Consider the following 17,862-nt stretch of genomic DNA (forward strand, 5'->3'; position numbering starts at 1 on the left):
TATCCGATTTTTTGTTTGCATTAAATGACTGTGAGAATAGCGTGGGTTTAGACTTGAACCAGCCTTTGGCCACATGACGGGCTCTACGGAAGTCCCCTTTGCAGCGGCAGGAACTGTAGGCTGTAGGAGAAATATGGCTTGATAAAAAACCAATTTACGTGCATGAGTCGGCACGCACGGGCATCATTAAGTCCGGCTTGCCTCGCTTGTTTTTCAGTTATATTTACATGCCGGTGCAATGACTTGCCAATGCGCCTGGTAGGCGCAAATGTCCACCACCCTTGTGTCAAAGTCGACCAAGTCAGGGACACAAGTTGGGATCTTAAGTGGGGTCTAGCAAGTCCTATTGTTGTTGAAACTGCTCGGAACGACTTCGGGGGTGCTTTTGCGCCCGTGGTCCGTGGCCAAGTCAAGTAGTATTGATAAATAATTACATCGTGACACTAGTCTGCGTATAATCTCTCTCTCCAGTATCAATGTATTTTCCGGGATTTTGGTTTTTCATTTCTCCAACCCAATTGGCTGACTCGATTTGTACCAGCACTGGAATGCAGGGTGAAACAGCACTTGACCAGACACAAAATGTTGTAAAAGCGATGTGCACGTGATCAACCAGAGTAGAAAAACCGTCTCATATTTTCCGATGCTCGCATGGACATAAAAGTTCCACGGGAGATGCCCAGACGATCAGATTTTCGCACTCGTACAACCCCGCACCCCGACTCTTGGGTTACGAAGTGGATTGGCGCTTTCTGCACGCCTAAAGTCTGTTCATAACGGGAGGGGCAAGAAACTAGACTAACGGGTCTGTAGTCTGCGTGTTAGTACAGGTGGGTAGATCCGATTTGTAGCGGGTTGGGCAAGGCTGACATACGCTATATTAGTCAGGCACACATGGTTAGTCGGTAGTGGAGCTCCTCTCTGAACACTTCATTTCTTACTCTTCTCTTTGTTTGCTTAATGCTCTCAGAATAAGACAATGTTGGGACCAGTTAGGACAACCGAACAAAGGACGAAGCCCAGACAAGGTTGTCGTCTACGCCAAAGTATAATACAGCCACCCCATGTTCGTTTATGCGGCATTTCCCAGGGGTGTGGACAATAGGGAAGTATGAGAAAAGAGGCATGGACTATAACAGGTTGATGGCTTCTGAGGGGTCTTAAAATCAGTGAAATCAAAACGGAATCGATGTAAGTCTTGATCAAAAACCTGACCACGGACCTACAAGGGCAAATCGGTACATACACCTACCGCGCCGATCGTTCCCACGGCAACCCTCTCGCCGCCGAAGGTGCAGCAAATACGCGGGTCTAACATTCCTCTCTCCGCTATGTTATCCCAAAGTCAATGATCGACATGAAAGTTGCCATTTACGTTTTTGAGGGTGAGTGATGAGGACTAGCGGCTATGGAGTGTGACTAAAGCGGTGATTAAAGGTACTTTTGAGATCAAAAGATGATAATTTTTTGCACCGATTTTGCGAAAATACATTGTCGACCTATATATGCCTAACCTCACGCTCTATTTATCCACCATCAACACCCCCAGACACCCCACCATCCACTTTCGCCCCGCCGCGATATTAAAGTTGACTGAACCCGAACCTAATGGCTATCTGTCTGAAGCACGCGTAAAACCAAAAGTGGACTTCCACCTCTTGTCTTTATTGTTACCGCTGCAAACCGACCAGGGCCCTGCTAATAAGTATGGTAGCTTCCCCGGACATGGAGTTCGACCCCAACGACCCTGCTGGAATGTCGCCCGCCGCCAAAACCATGACCACGCCATTGCGAAACAAGGCGGACATTCTCAACTCCTTCAACCCGTTTTCCGGCTCTCTGTCTAGAAAGAAGAAGACCCGGCGAATCAGCAAAAACTCCATTCGACACCTCGATAGTCCACACCTCGACAGCGAAGAAACTCTGGGCAGCCCTGTTTGGGATAACACCTGGGATGTGCCTTCTCTGCAGCAGAGCTCGATGGGCTCCCCCACCCGAAGAGAACACGATATCGGACATCAAGACAGTATGAACGACACCAGTTTCTCGTCCGAACAGAACTTCAGCGAAATCCCAAAGTTTGCCATCACTCGTAAACCTGTGGGAGCCACAGCACCAGCAGAAGAAGAAAGCAGACCGACGTCGCTCGCAGACTCCAGATACGATGAATTCTCATTCACTGAGGAGAATGAGCACCAGAACAACAACAACAACAAACACAACGAGTACGGAAACTATGTGGCGGACTCTAATACCAACCAGCAGTCACTGGCAACAACGTGGGAAGACGAGCAGACCAATCACTACGAAGACAATCATGAAGCCGATCCCGCGCAGAAAATCAGCCACTCGCTGGGCCACGCAGAGCAACATAGACCCATGGGTAACTTCCGAACGAGCCACTTGGGCAGCCTAGACGCCCGAATGGAGACTCATTGGGAGACCCCCGGAGAAGACAGAGATAGCGCTCTTCTGGAGCCCCCTCAGATGCCTGAAGCTAATGTCAACTCTAGGGGAGGCTCTTCTTACTACGCAGATAGTCCTCATTTGGAATCGCCCAACGTTGGCTCTTTGCATTTGGATATCCCTTACTTAGACGAAGAAACTAAGGAAGACCAAGACAGCAACAAAATGTCGACTTCTTCAGACCACACTGCCAGCCCCGGCACTGCGGGTACAGCCACAGCCCATTCCAGACAAATGTCCAAAAACTCAGACATTCTGAACTACTATCTGGACGATGAACTGCAAGTGGCTGAGGAGGAGGACGCTGAGGAACGAGAAGCTGCCAAGCTTGCCGCTGAAGAGGACGCTGCTCGTCTCAAGGAGGCTCGAAAGTCGAGAGGTAACATTTTCGAAAAACTGCTCGACTTCAGTTCTTTCAACGGTCGATCTACCATGGGTCAGACTACTTCCACACAGGGAGCGCTACCAGTGCCTGACCTGCAGGTTTCTAATCCCGGAGACCCTAAGTCGGATGATTCTGGAGGTGCTGCCTTTGAGTGCACTCCCGTGACCTACCTGAGTCCTGGACCTGAGTCGCCCTCCGATTCGCCTAACAAGAAAAGATTCAACATCCCATCTCCTTTGAAGATGGACGGCAAGCCTAATGCCCGCACGTCTCTGGCCACCGCATTCATGCCCTTGACTCCTTCTTCCATTGCGCCGTCTATCCCTTGGCGGTCGTCTTCTCTGCCCACTCCGCTGGAGCCTCTTCCTGAAGCCATGATTCTGAGTCCTGCTCGACACGGAGGCTCTTCACACGATGCCTCGCCTAGAGCTCATTCCGTTTCGGGCACGTCTGCCACGTCTGGTGGACCCACAGTTTCTGGAACAACCACCCCTGGCCAGTACACCATTTCGCCTCCCTTGGCTATCGACAATGAAGTGGCCTCTTTCCAGCAGCCCACGGAAATCAACTACTTCACAACCCCCAAGGTGAATTTCACTTCTCCTGCCATGAGCGATCTGGATGCCGAGATTCGGTACTATCTGGCCACTCGCCCTGCATCAACGGCTAGAAAACTGCCCAAGAAGAAGCCTGCTCCCCATTCGTCATCGCCTACTTCAGATAGTAATCAGTCCACGCCAAAGGCCTCTGGAGCTGCCACTCCTCGCCCCGCGTTTGCTCCTCCAGCAATGTTCCAGACAGAGGCTCATGACTTCCAGCACGACAACCAGCTGCATCCTCAGCTGACGCAAATTCGAAACCTCGCACAGACCCAGCAGGTCCATGCCATGCATCAGCTGCTGCCCCAGTACCAGGGTATGGCTCAGGTCCCCAGCCAGGCTTCTCTGCAGCAGCATTATCCTGTGCAGCAGCAACATCATCCTGGTGTCCCTCAGACCCCGAAGCCCATGTCCATTCTTGAACAGATGGCTGCCCAGCAACAGGCTGCTCGAATGACCCCCATGACTCAGAGTAACTTCTACGTGAGCCCCATTCAGCCCTTATCTCCTGTTCAACGACAGATGGCCCAGACTCCTCAGATGTCTCTTCTGGAGCAGCTCCAGGCTGCCGGTCGACAGACCCCCCAAGTACACTACTCACCCGTTCTGTCTCCTGTTCAGCAGCACACTCCTGTTGGTAGCATGACTCCTGTTCAGGGCCAATACACTCCTCAACAGGTGGCTCAGTATCAGCTGATGGAGCAGCTCAGCCAGCTTCAGCAGCAGCAGGCTTCTCAGGCCCAGAATACCCAGCACTACCAGGTATCCCAGGCTCAGGCGCAAGCTATTGCCCAGCAGCAAGCTGCCGCCCAGTATCAGGCCGCTGCCCAATATCAGGCTGCCGCCCAGTATCAGTATCAGCAGATGGCTGCTCTTGAACAGCAGCTCGTTGCTCAACAACAGGCCCAACTTCAGGCTCAGGCTCAAGCGCAGGCCCAGGCCCGAGCACAGGCCCAGGCTCAGGCCCAGGCTCAGACCCAGGCTCAGTATGTTGCTGAGCAGCAGGCCCAGCAGCAGGCCCAGCAGCAGGCCCAGCAGCAACTCGCAGCCCAACAGCAGGCTCAGCAGCAGGCCCTGTTGCAGCAGCACCAGAACCAACAGCTTTCGCAGTTGCAGCAGTTGTCACAACTGGAGCAGCTCCATATGCAGCAGCAGGAGCAGATGGCTAAGATGGCTGCCTCGCAACTCACCCCCACATCCATGTCGCCTTCTCAAATGTCGGTGGCTTCCTTCCCCGACCTGGGAGTTCCTCATCCGGCCATGTCCCGAAAGGCGTCGGAGTCCTCACTCAATTCCGCCTCTTCGTCAACTGAGAACAACTCGTTGAACGACCTGTTCAACCAGATCACTCAGCAGGCATCCAATACTTCTTATTCATCGGCCCAACAGAGTCTCCTGGGTCATCGATCCACCCATTCCGGTGTCTCTGGCATTTTCCACCCCCGTCAGGCCAAGGGAAGAAGCCCCGTTGAGAAGACCGGTTTCCCCATCGGACACTCTCCTAGCACTTCCGTCAACTCAGCTAATAATTCTTTTTAGGAGTATCTAACTTATTATCATTATGTATTATGCCCATGTCTTGTAGACTTGCCTTGTTTATACATGAGCCATATACTTGTAGAAACCAGCCATGGGGGGCACAAAGCCTGTAATATCCTATCGCATATGTGCCATTCGTGCTTGTTCCCATCAATAAGAAAGTTGACAGTCACAGGGAACAGCGAGGACAGCGTCTGTCTCAGATGGTGTTCGGAGTGGCCCATCTGTCAAGCTGACTTCATGACAACAAATATGTCAAGTACAAGTAAGGTAATACTCGTTAATTTGTACAATTATCGACTTATTTAAGAAGTTCTTTCCTGCTCAACGGGTGAAGAAAAGTGTTCAAAAGTAAATCATCTTGGTGGCAATTCAGAAAGCTGCCCCCCTCCTCCCCCCGTGTAATTCAACAATAATCGGAGTCACCATTTTCTCTTTGTATCACAGCCCCCTCTACTTATTCGCTTCGCTCAAGACCGACTGCAGAAACTCTAAAAAAATTCATGCACGCAGTCTGACAACATCGTATCTCGAGCAAAGTCTGGGAATCACATTACAGTACACAATGAAGATTTTTCTGGCCGCCGAAGATACTGGAGCAATCAAAGAAGTTGTTTTTGACGAGGGAATGGACACCTCGGTCCAGGACGGACCTCAGCCCCTCATCACATCCTTCGCTGCTCTTGGTAAACTGAAGCACATTCAAAAGCTGGCCCTGGTCACCACATCAAAGGGCACCAAATACATTGCTGCCGCGCGAAAGAACGGTACCATTGAAGTCTACCCATACCTTTTGACCGAGGAGTCGACTCCGATTTTCGTCTACTCTGCTGAGGGGGCAGAAAAATGTCCCTGGATTGGTCTTACCCAGTATGACGACAATACTGTGGTTGCCGGTCTGGAAGATGGTCGACTCTTTTTCCTCGATGTTTCGAAGGTCACCATTGAGTCCGACAAGCCATACGACGCCCCCACTGCCTCTGTCAAGGGCCCCTTGGCATGCTTCGCTCTGGACAGGGAGCTGTATCCTGGCAAGATTGCCGTGGGTGGAAAGGAGCGAGATTTGGAGGTGTTTGGATGGGCTGTTAAAGGTGACGAAGTCACCGTGAGATCCGAGTTTCAGGCCCGAAATGTCAAGTCCAACGAAATCGATATGCGGGTGCCGGTGTGGATTTCTGGAATTCTTTTCCAGGCTTCTGACAAGGATGGATTCAGAGTCATCACTGCCACCAGACATGGACAGATCAGAGTGTATGAGACATGGCATGGAAAGCGACCGAAGTGGGACTTCAAGGTGACAAAGGATCCTCTGCGAACCTTGGCACCCGGTATGGATGCCTCCAACGTCGTCTCTTCAGATGCCCACTCCTCTACGTTCAAGTTCAACTTTGCAGACAATGAGAAGATTGTACTGAAAAACAAAGACAACAACCAGAACAAGGAACACAACAGAAAGTCTCCCTGTGTCGTCGAGAAGTTCCCCGGATCTCTCGGTGCCGTTTTGCATTTAGTTACCACCGACAATGGTTTGTTGGCTACCGTTGGTCTTGACCGATACCTTCGAATTTTTGATCTCGAGACCACCGAGTGCACTGCAAAGATGTTCGTGGGTACCCAAGTGTCCTCTCTGCTTTTCGTGGATACCGAGCGAAAGACAGCCCAGGAAAAGCATGTGGAGGAAACAGCTGAGAAGGAGGATGACGAGCTGTGGAACGATCTAGACAAGGTCGAGAAGAAGAGCAACAAGAGAAGGGTCGCTGGCAACGACGAGGGCAAGAAGAAGCTCAAGTCGGCGTAGATGTAATTAATGTATTATAAGATTTAGAAGCAGTGTCTTCAGAACCAGAACAACCAAAAGGAAGTGCAGTAAGAGCGAATTTCATAAAGATAGAATATGGTCACAACCATCGAGACTCAGAGAGCGTGGGTATTGTACATCATAGCAGGTCTGGTATCTTACATGTGGCAAATCTAAAACTGTCTTCCAGGGAGTTTTGCGATGGGAATCAAACGATGAAACATATTCATCGTGTCATTTGTGTCACCAAACATGTCAGAGAACGGATGTGTCAGCACTACTCGCACATCACTAGCACTTTTACAGTAATTAGTAGTGTACCCAATAGTATATACTTTAATTTACAGTATCTGTACCGCCGTAGTTGGTTTATGAACGTACTGTAGTTGTAACGCACACAGACTCAACTGACCATTCTGCAAGCTCGGGCTGACGTTGAAGAATATCCCCTGTTTGTCTCACATTTTAATATCTTCGCTCTCGAAACTGTATGTGAGTTTGATGTACGTAGTCTCAGGATGTGCCACATTCCTATAATTATACCGTAATTTAGCTCTTCTCATTCCAAGTGTTGTTGTTGTAATTTGATTCATGGCCGTAGCTGTAATATCGTGGGAGTCCAGTGACCCCTACTTGTAGCGCAACGCTACACAATGATTACAGCAGTGTTGCAGCTGAAATGCAGGTGTACAGTGTGCTGTATAGAGTGGCATGTGGACCACCCAGCCCCCTATATAGTAGTAAAGAAGGGGACATAGAAGCAAAGGGGTGAAGGCTCATGTGAGTAGATAAAACCCTGAGATGTAAAAAATTATGCGAATCTCCTTCAGCGCCCCAAAAATATATAACACTACTTGTAAGGGCCTGTTGCAGCCCCAATAAACTCTCTTATCTCACGGCCACATGCATCGTGTGCTTGTTTGGGAATTGTAATAATAATGGTCCGAAGTTTAACCAGACTAACAGGATCAAAGCGGAGGAGCATGGCAGGGATTTTCGACACATCACATCGACAGAAACACATTGCGCTGGTTCACAAAAAGGGCACGCTACAGATATTGAACACGCAACTGAAAGACAGACACACACTACTGATCCCTGACAACACTACAACTTCACACGGCCACACCATCGCACATGTACACAGTGCCACCACAATACCACGGGTATGGGGACCCAAACCCATCGCCACACCTAGCCAATGCCGACCAACTGATGGACAATGTGTTTGTGGGTGCTCCTCAGCCGAAGGGTATGCAAAAGGTGCTCAAAAGGGTGAACAAGACTGTGCATAAGATGGGCAAGCGAGATCCAGGCTCAGGGACGGACGACTCGGACTTTGAGTATCAGCACGTGGAGGATGACCATGAGGTAAAGAGGGCCGAGCGAGGCAAAAAGACTAGGGCCAAAAGCAATTCCAAGAAACCGGCCTCTTCTCTGGGAATCGGGGATCTCTTACCTACTGAAGAAAACAACGCTTCCCCTGAAAAGTCGCCCAATAAGAAGATTACGAAGACGAAAAAGAAGAAGAGCAGCTCGCGCAAATTTCAGTCCGATCCTCTCATGTACCAACACGACTCGTTGGCTGTCGACGAAGAAGACCCAGCATCTCGACCACCCCTACCACCTCCCCACAATCCTTACATGCTGTATCCGACACATGTTCCTTTTGGTTCTCACCAAACCCCCTATGATTATTACTTCATGCAGCGTGAGATGCAACGACAGAATGCGGACTACTGGAGAGACTTCCAGTTAACCCAGGCTCATCAGCAACCCCAACAGCAGCGTAGAAAGAAGGACAATAACTTCGCCTACATTTCACCCGGAGACAATGCCTATTATACCAGTCCGGAAGAACACCAACGCAAGCAGTACGAGAAGATGATGGGACAGCAACGCCAGCCGGGAAGCTGGGATGGAATAATAGACCCTACTCAGGACCAGGAGTTCGGGTTCCGGTCCAACTACAACCCGTGGTTTGGAGCACCCATGGGGCATGCTTTGGGGGGAGTGCCCATGCAACATCCAGAACCTCCTAGAAATGATCCTAGTGAACGAGAAAGAGGTTTAGAGGAAGAGACATCTACCCAGGTAACTGTTGAAACAGGCTACACAGAAATAACTGGCTCTAGTGGCTCTGGGTCGGGTACTGGCTCATCTGACTCGGCGGGGTCTGAACATCGTTCAGCTACTTCTCAGGCAACCAAAAGAAACTTGTTTCCCAACTTTGGAGCCTTCATTCCCCCGCCAAGTCATGATGAAAAGGTCTCTCGATTCTCAGCCAAGAACATCTTTGGTAAACGTACCGTCAGTGGGTCTCGAGAATCGTTGGCGTCAAGGGGAGATACCGAGTCGTCTGTGTCCCGTGACTCTGGTTCACACGACTCTGGTTCACGAGTGTCGGCCTCATCCTCCCGCCATCCACTCCCTGTCCCTTCTTCTCCAGGAAGTTATGTTTCGTCCACAACCTCCTTTTCTCTCAATGATGACCCGATCCGCCCTCAGAGCAGTGTTTCTCAACGAGGAATGATGATGCCCCCAATGCAACGAGGCAACACTCCTTACAATATTGGAGGTGAGTATGCCATGCCTGAAATTCCTCTTCCTCCTCACACTGAGTCTACAGTTTCAGCTTCCGAGGAGCATTCTCGGGCACTTTACAATGTTTGGACTGGTCTGACCTCCACTGTCAAGGATTGGGTCAGCTCTTATGATCAGAACAGCAACCTCAAATCTGAGGTTGTTGCTGACAACTTCTTTTCCCAAGTGTACAAGAATGCCTTTGGACAGTCAGTGGATGTTGCGGGTAGCTACTCTGATACATCATCCTCTTTCGTCCCGCAAGAGATTCCTCTGCCTGAAGATCCCTCAGACGACGAGTTTGATGCACGATCCATGATGGAGGAAGATACCGTAGTTGGCGAGATTCCAGCAGGAGGAGCCGGAGCCGGCCCTGTCATCTACGAGGAGGATATCGAAAATCCGAACAAGAAGCGGCTGAGGAAGACCATGAAGTTCTTGCTTCGAAAGAAAGACAAAAATGGCATGCCTGTTGTCGTTGAGGCACCCGATGGGGGCTCTATTGATGAGCAAGGTGTCCCCGTTGGTGCCGTTCTCAAGTTTCGACGGTCGCCTTTGACAAAGATGAAGCGTTCCATTAGTGGATCCAGCACTCGACCTGAGTCTAGTGGCTCGACACATGCTTCGTTGATCGATCTTCCTCCTCCAGGCTCTGCAGGATCAGTCTCCTCTGTTCCTCCACCTCCAGATTCCTCCAAGGTGCAGAAATTCATGTTCCAACTAGCAGTCTTGGCCGAACGCCTGCAGCCCCATTTAGAGCAGTTGGGTTCTCTGGTTCGCTCGCACCCCGTAGGAGCTACGTTCATGTATCCTATGGATGCTGCAGTTGCTATTCATCCCAAGCTCAAGTTCGTGGCTCTTGGCCTGGAAGTCGTGATTTTGCTGTGCGTACTGTACGTTGTTGCCAGCGTAGTCTCGTCCATTCTGACCGTTTTGCGATTCCTTTTTGCACCTCTTATCTGGATACTCGGTATTGGCGCCAAAAAGAAGAAGTAGTTGTCTGAACAATGCCACCTTCAAATACACACCGTTCTTGTTCAATGTATTTAATATTTTATCAGAAGCACCGTTGCAAATATCCAGTATTACAATTGTGGTCTAAATTACCACCTTAGGGCTACAGTATGTAGTACATTCGTTCAGTATAAAAATATAACATAGTACATGATGGAATTACATAAACATAATGTAACGGCCCAACTACAATAAATGCATCCAAATCCACCCAATGTGTCTAAGCCCGCTTGGCATACATCTCCTTCGTCTTCTCTCGACCCTGTTCAAGAGCCTTCTTGTACTGCTCATCGCCCATGCCGCCAACAACACCCTTCACCAACTCGTTGATAAGACCCACAAATGTTTCTCGTCGCAGAGCGTTGTCCCGAGTCCATTCTTTTCGCTTAAGATCTTCTACCACAAGCTCGGTAGTGGACCCGCCATTCTCCTTGAGCACTTCCCGTCTGTCTCGAGACACAGCAAGTACGGAGAACCGCAAGTCCCCTCCGGGGGCCTTCTGTACACGCTCCATTAGCACACTGCTGACCTTTTCGGGGAACTCTTCATTTGTGCAGCCACCGTAGTTGACAGGGTACTGTTTCAATCCATCAAGCTCCCACAATTGTCCGTTGATTGGCACATAGGCCACAAAGTGGTACAGACCGTCGTTCTCCTCGTCTGGGGTTTCTCGGTCATCGTCGCCGGACTCAAAGGGGTTGGGTCTGCTGAACGAGTTATGAGCCTGACGGATTTCATCAGACATTCCAAGAATCTCTCCCCTCGTCTCGGGATCAATGTCACGCGAGAATTCCTTGAAATTTGACAGGATTGGTCCGATTTCAATGTCCTCTGGCAAGTTGCACAGTACACTGAGGATGGCCTGGGTGGCGCAAGCATTCTGGATCTTCTGGTGGGCAAAGAAAAATTGGCCGCTGGCGTTCTTCTCAGTCTCAGAGTATTCTCGAGAGACGGCGTATTCGCTCTTTCGGTACTTGTACAGAAATATGATACCGTACAGAGGGTTGAATTGAGCCAGAGAGTCGGGATCGATAGAGAGAACGTCGAAGAACTCGATTCCAGAGACTCCGAGCTCCTCCACCAGAGTGGTGAAAACGCCACAGTCCGATTCGATGGTGTTCCAGCCGATTGAAGACATACTGATGTAGATGCGAGATGTGGGTAATTTGTTTAGGTGTGAAGTCTGATGTTGGATGCTGATATGATTGAGGTTATGCATGGTAGAGTTCGGTGACGTAATGGGGTCTTGTGGCAGTAGCGATTTTTTATCATATACTGGGGTGTATGTATTCCGTTTATTTTTTATGTAAAAGTAAAAACACTAACTCCTGTCATTCTTTCTATGGCACATCTTTTTGCTTAATCAACTTTGCCACTGATTCTTGAAATATGGTGCAGTAGCTACAGTGCATACAGTAATTATGTACATACAGTAACTCGTAGAAGTACAGGTTCATACAAAATGTACAAAATGATGTACATATGAAACATTGCAAGTATAAGTACAAGTACGACATAGTCTACTACTTATCCCCTCAGCCCTATATCAGATGGATTCTATACACTATAAACATTTAGGACATGTCGTCAAAGTAGTCCCCTCCTCCCATGGAAAAGAGTCCTCCCGAGCTTCGACTGTGTCTGGAGAAATAGTCGAAATCAATACTAACGGCGGTGGCCAATAGAACAGCTCGCTCATCCAATGTCATGGGTCCCACAACCTTACCGACATCAGGAACGGCCAAAAAGGCCGAAGGGTCCATTCGCAGTACGTAGATACCGGTATCTGTGAAGAACTCTCGTCCCAGACCCACCCAGTTTCGATCCACAGCTCCCATGATAGCCCCTTCCCTGTCACGAGCAGGAAACGCAAAACTCAGGAAGGGAGCGTCAATGTCTGCAAACTGGTCGTACTCGTCATTGCTGTGATGCTGGAATAAGTTGTATTTTCGTCTCCATAAGTGCCATTGTTGCTGTGATTCTCCAATAATGATGCCGTCGCCCTGGCTAGCGGGAAGAATAGCCTTGATCTTGGAGTTAATAAAGGAAAACTTTCGAGAAATGGTCAGCAGATGGTTGCCTGCGTTATCGTAGACGTTGACCTTGAAGGGTCGATGAAGTCTGTACACCTGTCGCATGATAGCCTTGACAAAGCCGAAATCCTCCTCCTCCATGAACCCAAGCTGGTTTCCATTGCCATCCATGATGATGTATTTGTTGGCCTGTTCAAAGCCTAGGATCAGGTTCATCATCTCCATACGACGTTCAACCACCAGAATCGGCTCAGAAAGCATTCTGGTGATGGCATCAGCACCAGTAAGCACTCCGCCAGGGTTGGGTACCTGGTTGTAGTATGCAGGCTGCACCACATTGGGGTTCACGTTTGGATCCTGGGTGTCGACAGGTCTGAATCGTGCTCTCATCCGACGAGCATCGCCTCGAGGAGGATGCTGGAGTCGTAAAGATGACGAAAATGGCCGTAGAAAAGTACACACTGGCTGCCGGGAGCTTATCAAGCCGCTCAAAGGCCGTAACTGTCGCACAAACATGGTTGGACAACGTAGAAGAGAGACTGTTCACGGTGGTAGCAATGTCATACTGGATACATGCAAAAGTATGCACCTAGAGCTTGCATGCGATGGGCTAGTGGAGGTGTACTTTTCCCGGGATTGTGTGTTTCCAAAGAGCAAGAAATACTGGATTCCATTATTTCATGTCTGTGGAGCTAGCTCATAGACCTGGTCTTCTCAGTAGTCATTAATTTGACATCACACACAGACCCTGTCGGTATCCGCCTTGCCTTCAAAACGCCCAGTTGGGAAGACCACTCGGAAGTGTAATTTGGTGCCTGATAGTGTCGAGTCACTGTGATATAGCTACGAGTAGCTACAGTAGTTACTGTATATGGTCATACTAAATAGTACTGTACTTGTACGAAAGCCACAAGTAGGGTAGCTACACTATACAATGCTGTATTGTACTTGTACTAGCACGAGCACGCCTACTGTAACAAAATATAGAGTCGTACCCGCAGTTTTCGTAGACATTTGGAGATTATGTAAGCACACCTTTCGTACTCGTACTCGTACTGTAGACACCTGGGGAAGGGGGGAGGGTGTGATAACCGCACTGGTCGGGTCTCCACAGATGAGTTACAGCAAGGCCTGACAGTTTGACGTTCAGTGACAATAATAGCGACTCCATTACTGTACCTGACCCGCTCTTCCGATCTACTCCTTCCAGACCAACCAGCGATTACGTACATAAGGTACAGAACTCCCAACTGGCTAACACAAATTCTTTTGCTGTGAGACCCGCGCAAGTTTGTACAAGTACGAGAACATTAGGAATGACACAATTGTTGATTTGTAATTAATTCGCAGTCAAATAACTTTTTCTTACACCGCTATAATATCTCCAAAAAAGGCGCTCTACTACGTAATCCCTTGTTGTACATTTATATCTTCCTCGCCCACAGCTCATTCACCAGCCAATTAAGGTTACCGTACAAGGGCCAAAATTTCACTTGGACACATCCAGATCTCCATTTTGCACTCCAGACACCATGTTTCGAAACGTGATTAGCCGAGCCAAAGTGACCCAGATCGGCTCGATCCGATCCATCCACACCCCCGCCAAGCTTTCACGAGAGTCCAAGTACGCCCAGAACGGCCTGGAGGGTCTGTACTCCAAAAACGGCTTCAACACCGCTTGGACCGACTACCAGCGGTTCCTGGTGTCCAAGCTCACTGACCTGACCGTCGACACTCCTCTGCAATCGCGATCCCCTTTTGATATTTTGCGATTCACTGCCGCCGACCGAGATCAGGCTGCTACATTCAACTTTGCCTCTCAAGCCTTCAACAACCACTTTTTCTTCGAGGCTCTGGCCGAGAAGCCCGTGGCCCAGACCACAGCGCCGACAGACTACCTGCGTTCTCGACTGGAGGACAAGTTCGAGTCCATGGAGCGAGCCCGAGAGAACTTTTTGGCTACCGCCGACGAGATGACCGGAAACGGATGGGTCTTCCTCTACGAGGGAGGAGACAAGAACATGTACATTTCGGCTCACCACAACGCAGGATCTCCCTTTTCGTTCCAGCGATTCCAGCATCAAGAATTCAACTTCCCCGCCTCCGAGGAGGTCAAGCGGGACCAGCAAAACATTGAGGCTGCTGTGCGAAAGGGCCTCAAGGAGTCCATCCTGCCTCTGCTGGCCGTCAATGTGTGGCAGCAAGCCTACGTGGACGACTACGGAGTCAACGGCAAGTACAATTACTTGGAGAACTATTGGGAGTGTATTAACTGGGATGTTGTCAACGCTAGACTGTTTGTTGGTGCCCAGTAAGGGATGAATATAAAAAAGGGGGATCTGAATGTATATAGTTGAATGATTTTATCATGTAAGGGATGTCGGCAACAGTACGTCTCCCCACGGTTTTCACGTACTTGTAGTGGCTCACGTAGACACTATCTAGTGCTCTGTATACCTGAATCTGCTCACGTTGTACAACTGTTTGTCCATGTATCAAAAATAGAAAGCATTAATGTTTACTTTAGTGTGTAGCCAGAGGCTCGTGCTGGAGCTCTGCTCATGAGTCTGAAGCTCAGTACAGTATTCTTTTCAGACCCCCCATCTACTCATTAGAAATACCTCACTTCCAGCGTTAGAAACCGAAGTTCTTACGCCATTAGTCATTGTCCCATAGACATCCAATAAATAGCTCACTCTTTCTCATTATTACCTGTTCAGCTCTCCTGCGCCAACAATCAGCTGAACCAAATCCTCGTCCTCACACCAATCGATCCCAGAGGCGGTGATCAGAGCTGTGAAAATCTCTGCCAGAACTCGTCGTTTGTTTTTGGTGTTGTGTAGCTTGGCCTCGAGCTCACTAATAGCCTGGTTGTTTTGATGACGGTCCGCGCTCTTGTCATTGGCCTTCTCAATCGACCGAACTATCGACCGCTGCGTGTCCAGCGAAGCACGGTTCTCGCATATTAATACATCCAGCTGTTTGCGGAGACCAGTGACGACTATCAGGCTGTCAAGAAGGTCACGTGATTTTTCGTCTCGCAGAGCCAGTAGTGGCAGGAGTGACGACTCGTGAAAAGTTGTTTCTCGTCCGTGGTGAATGGCATTGAGAATGCTTGAGGATGCAATGGAGTCGCGTGTGACGCGCCTTTGGACGTTCAAGCGCGTTTCCAGCTCCTTCACGCGACTTTTAAGCGTCTCAATGTTTGCTTCCCTCAAGTCCTCGGGAAGATCACTCACATCTGACTCTTTGACGGCTCGTTCCAGTGCCAGAGACTCGTAAAGATCGAGCTTCTCGAGGATTGTAGCATCGGTCTCGTTTAAAACTCTGTATGTGAGCTTCTCGAGCTGAGGGATACTGGTTTCATGCTTAGAAATGGCAGAAATGGTATCCAACGAACTTTGAGTGAGATTCATGGGTATCTTTAGTTTTTGTCTTCGTTATGGCTAGAGAGTGGTTGCTTGTAAGTGGAGATGATGGAACTACTGTAAATAGGGTTCTGATGGATGGTGCGTGGACTGGGAACAAGCCACTCTACAGTATGTACTACTTGTAGTACAGCAGCTACTGTAGTAGCTTCAACAGAGAAGAAGCCTGTTGATGTAAGAAGAAACACTATATATTTGCTCGACGATTTTTCGTAGTTATAATCTCCTTATGGTTATGGTCTCACCGCGACTTGTATCTTTGATGCTTAACAAAAACCCTAGCAAAACTTCAGATCACGAAACACTTCGCTGTAACCTTGTTGACAGTCCAACTGACCAGTCTTTCTGCACTGCACAACACCATCGCCAACGACACCTAGTTCACTACACATCCTCTGGCGCCATGAACAGTGAAATATACAACTTCCCGCCATTTTTCACAAGACAGCCCAACGAAACCACGTGGCAGGCGCAGCTATCACATTGGAAGGACGTGATTTTGACCCACAGTCGGGAAACCAAACAGTGGAGGCTCAGCAACACAGACAGCATTTTCGAAAACAAAAAGATCCAGAGACGACTGAAACCGGATGTGATCCAGCTGGTTCTGTCAGATCTTGTGAGCAACAAAAAGGCCGACTGGGTCGACTCCAAGACGAAAACAGAGGTGTGGATCTGGTGGAGAAGCGCCGAGGAGTGGGCCACGCTGATTCTCGCATGGATCGATAGCACAGGCCAAAACGGATCCATTGTCACATTCTACGATATTGCCGGAGACGATAGTCCGGGAGTACCTGAGATGGTGGGTATGGATTCCACCATGCTCCACAAGGTTTGCCAAGTGCTGGTTCACCAGGGCAAAGCTGCCGTCATGCGAGATGAAGATGGCAATGAGGTCGGTCTCAAGGTATAGAAGTGGTTGGATTGGGCATTACGCATAATTAAAATGTATTTATTCTTGTTACCTAACTACGTACATACTCGTGCCTGTAGAAAGAAGGCAATTGAGTCTCCAATGTTGTCAGGACAGCAATAGAGAGCCTGCAACCACAGAGGATTGATGTGAAAGAGAAACTGATTTCAGCTCCCGTGTATGCATTACAATAACGAGTACTTGTCATAACACATACAAGTACTGTATGTACTGCCCTTGTAATCTTTTATTATTGTGAAAGTATATCTTCTTGTTCTACAGAACAAGTACCGGAAGAAGTGGCTCTCATACATAGAAGAGTCTTTGTACATTAGAAGATGGACCCCATCTAAAGACAACCTAACCCTTCCCACTCCAAACACAGGGCCCCTCTTCTGGCTTATCTTTAGCTCCCTTACAACCAGCTACAGTTGTGTCTCCAAATAATATGCTGATCCAGGTCTGGTATTGTATGTACATACTTCATACCACCGTTGGCTGATTAGCTGAACGTATCAGAGCCATCAATGGACCATTAGCCATGTGACCACGGTAGACTATTATGGCATCCGAAAATAGCGGTGTTTTACAGTAGAATGAGTTGAATGTCTCATAATATAATCACCAATGTGATGCCCCTCATTCTCGTACACACTGCGAAACTGTTTTTTGTGATGTCTGATCCAGTCGGTGTCCTCGCCAAAGTAATTGATCCGAAGTAATACAAATCGCTGACTAATCACCCTCGTCCTTGGAGTCTTTTTTTTTTATCCGGAAACTGACTTGACTTTCTGTTCACTTTCTACTCGGTGCTGCATCGGGGTGTTGCAGATTTCCTGCTGTTCTATCTTACTAAGCTTATATAGCCCCACGAGGATTAACTTTCGATCCGTTTTATTCCGATATGCACCCCAGACTGTTTCCGGTCTAATCCGACCGTTAGAATGTGGGGGCATCGGCTGCTCGCAAATAACGATGCACCATGGGCCTTGATCTGCAGAATTTCGAGACACGTGGTTCAGCCATAGATTAACCCTCGGCTCTGGGCATTCCCTCACGGACCTATGTCGCTCTGCGCCCTCCTACCCCATTGGGTTAACGTTC

At 49.0% G+C, this 17,862-nt stretch overlaps 8 protein-coding genes across 8 annotated transcripts; 5 read left to right on the top strand and 3 right to left on the bottom strand.

Annotated features, from left to right (window-relative positions):
• Window positions 1-1,707: 1,707 nt before the first annotated feature.
• Window positions 1,708-4,989, top strand: YALI1_B21675g (uncharacterized protein; the record flags this gene model as incomplete). Its single annotated transcript, XM_500982.3, has 1 exon — window positions 1,708-4,989. One exon carries the CDS (start codon window positions 1,708-1,710, stop codon window positions 4,987-4,989), a length of 3,282 nt encoding a protein of 1,093 aa, XP_500982.3.
• Window positions 4,990-5,554: 565 nt separating this feature from the next.
• On the top strand, window positions 5,555-6,787 carry YALI1_B21714g (uncharacterized protein; the record flags this gene model as incomplete). The annotated part of the gene is made up of 1 exon (XM_500983.1): window positions 5,555-6,787. One exon carries the CDS (start codon window positions 5,555-5,557, stop codon window positions 6,785-6,787), a length of 1,233 nt encoding a protein of 410 aa, XP_500983.1.
• Window positions 6,788-7,924: 1,137 nt separating this feature from the next.
• YALI1_B21737g (uncharacterized protein) lies at window positions 7,925-10,366 on the top strand (the record flags this gene model as incomplete). Its single annotated transcript, XM_500984.3, has 1 exon — window positions 7,925-10,366. The coding sequence occupies one exon, from the start codon at window positions 7,925-7,927 to the stop codon at window positions 10,364-10,366; it is 2,442 nt and encodes an 813-aa protein (XP_500984.3).
• Window positions 10,367-10,604: 238 nt separating this feature from the next.
• Window positions 10,605-11,603, bottom strand: YALI1_B21774g (uncharacterized protein; the record flags this gene model as incomplete). Its single annotated transcript, XM_500985.2, has 1 exon — window positions 10,605-11,603. The coding sequence occupies one exon, from the start codon at window positions 11,601-11,603 to the stop codon at window positions 10,605-10,607; it is 999 nt and encodes a 332-aa protein (XP_500985.2).
• A 355-nt stretch (window positions 11,604-11,958) lies between these two features.
• On the bottom strand, window positions 11,959-12,933 carry YALI1_B21787g (uncharacterized protein; the record flags this gene model as incomplete). Its single annotated transcript, XM_500986.3, has 1 exon — window positions 11,959-12,933. One exon carries the CDS (start codon window positions 12,931-12,933, stop codon window positions 11,959-11,961), a length of 975 nt encoding a protein of 324 aa, XP_500986.3.
• Window positions 12,934-13,949: 1,016 nt separating this feature from the next.
• On the top strand, window positions 13,950-14,732 carry YALI1_B21798g (mitochondrial 37S ribosomal protein mS42; the record flags this gene model as incomplete). Its single annotated transcript, XM_500987.3, has 1 exon — window positions 13,950-14,732. One exon carries the CDS (start codon window positions 13,950-13,952, stop codon window positions 14,730-14,732), a length of 783 nt encoding a protein of 260 aa, XP_500987.3.
• Window positions 14,733-15,125: 393 nt separating this feature from the next.
• Window positions 15,126-15,833, bottom strand: YALI1_B21816g (uncharacterized protein; the record flags this gene model as incomplete). Its single annotated transcript, XM_500988.3, has 1 exon — window positions 15,126-15,833. The coding sequence occupies one exon, from the start codon at window positions 15,831-15,833 to the stop codon at window positions 15,126-15,128; it is 708 nt and encodes a 235-aa protein (XP_500988.1).
• A 241-nt stretch (window positions 15,834-16,074) lies between these two features.
• On the top strand, window positions 16,075-16,758 carry YALI1_B21819g (uncharacterized protein; the record flags this gene model as incomplete). Its single annotated transcript, XM_500989.3, has 1 exon — window positions 16,075-16,758. One exon carries the CDS (start codon window positions 16,075-16,077, stop codon window positions 16,756-16,758), a length of 684 nt encoding a protein of 227 aa, XP_500989.2.
• Window positions 16,759-17,862: the final 1,104 nt, after the last annotated feature.

This window comes from Yarrowia lipolytica, chromosome 1B (genome assembly GCF_001761485.1).
Source record: "Yarrowia lipolytica chromosome 1B, complete sequence".
Classification (NCBI taxonomy): Eukaryota; Fungi; Ascomycota; class Dipodascomycetes; order Dipodascales; genus Yarrowia; species Yarrowia lipolytica.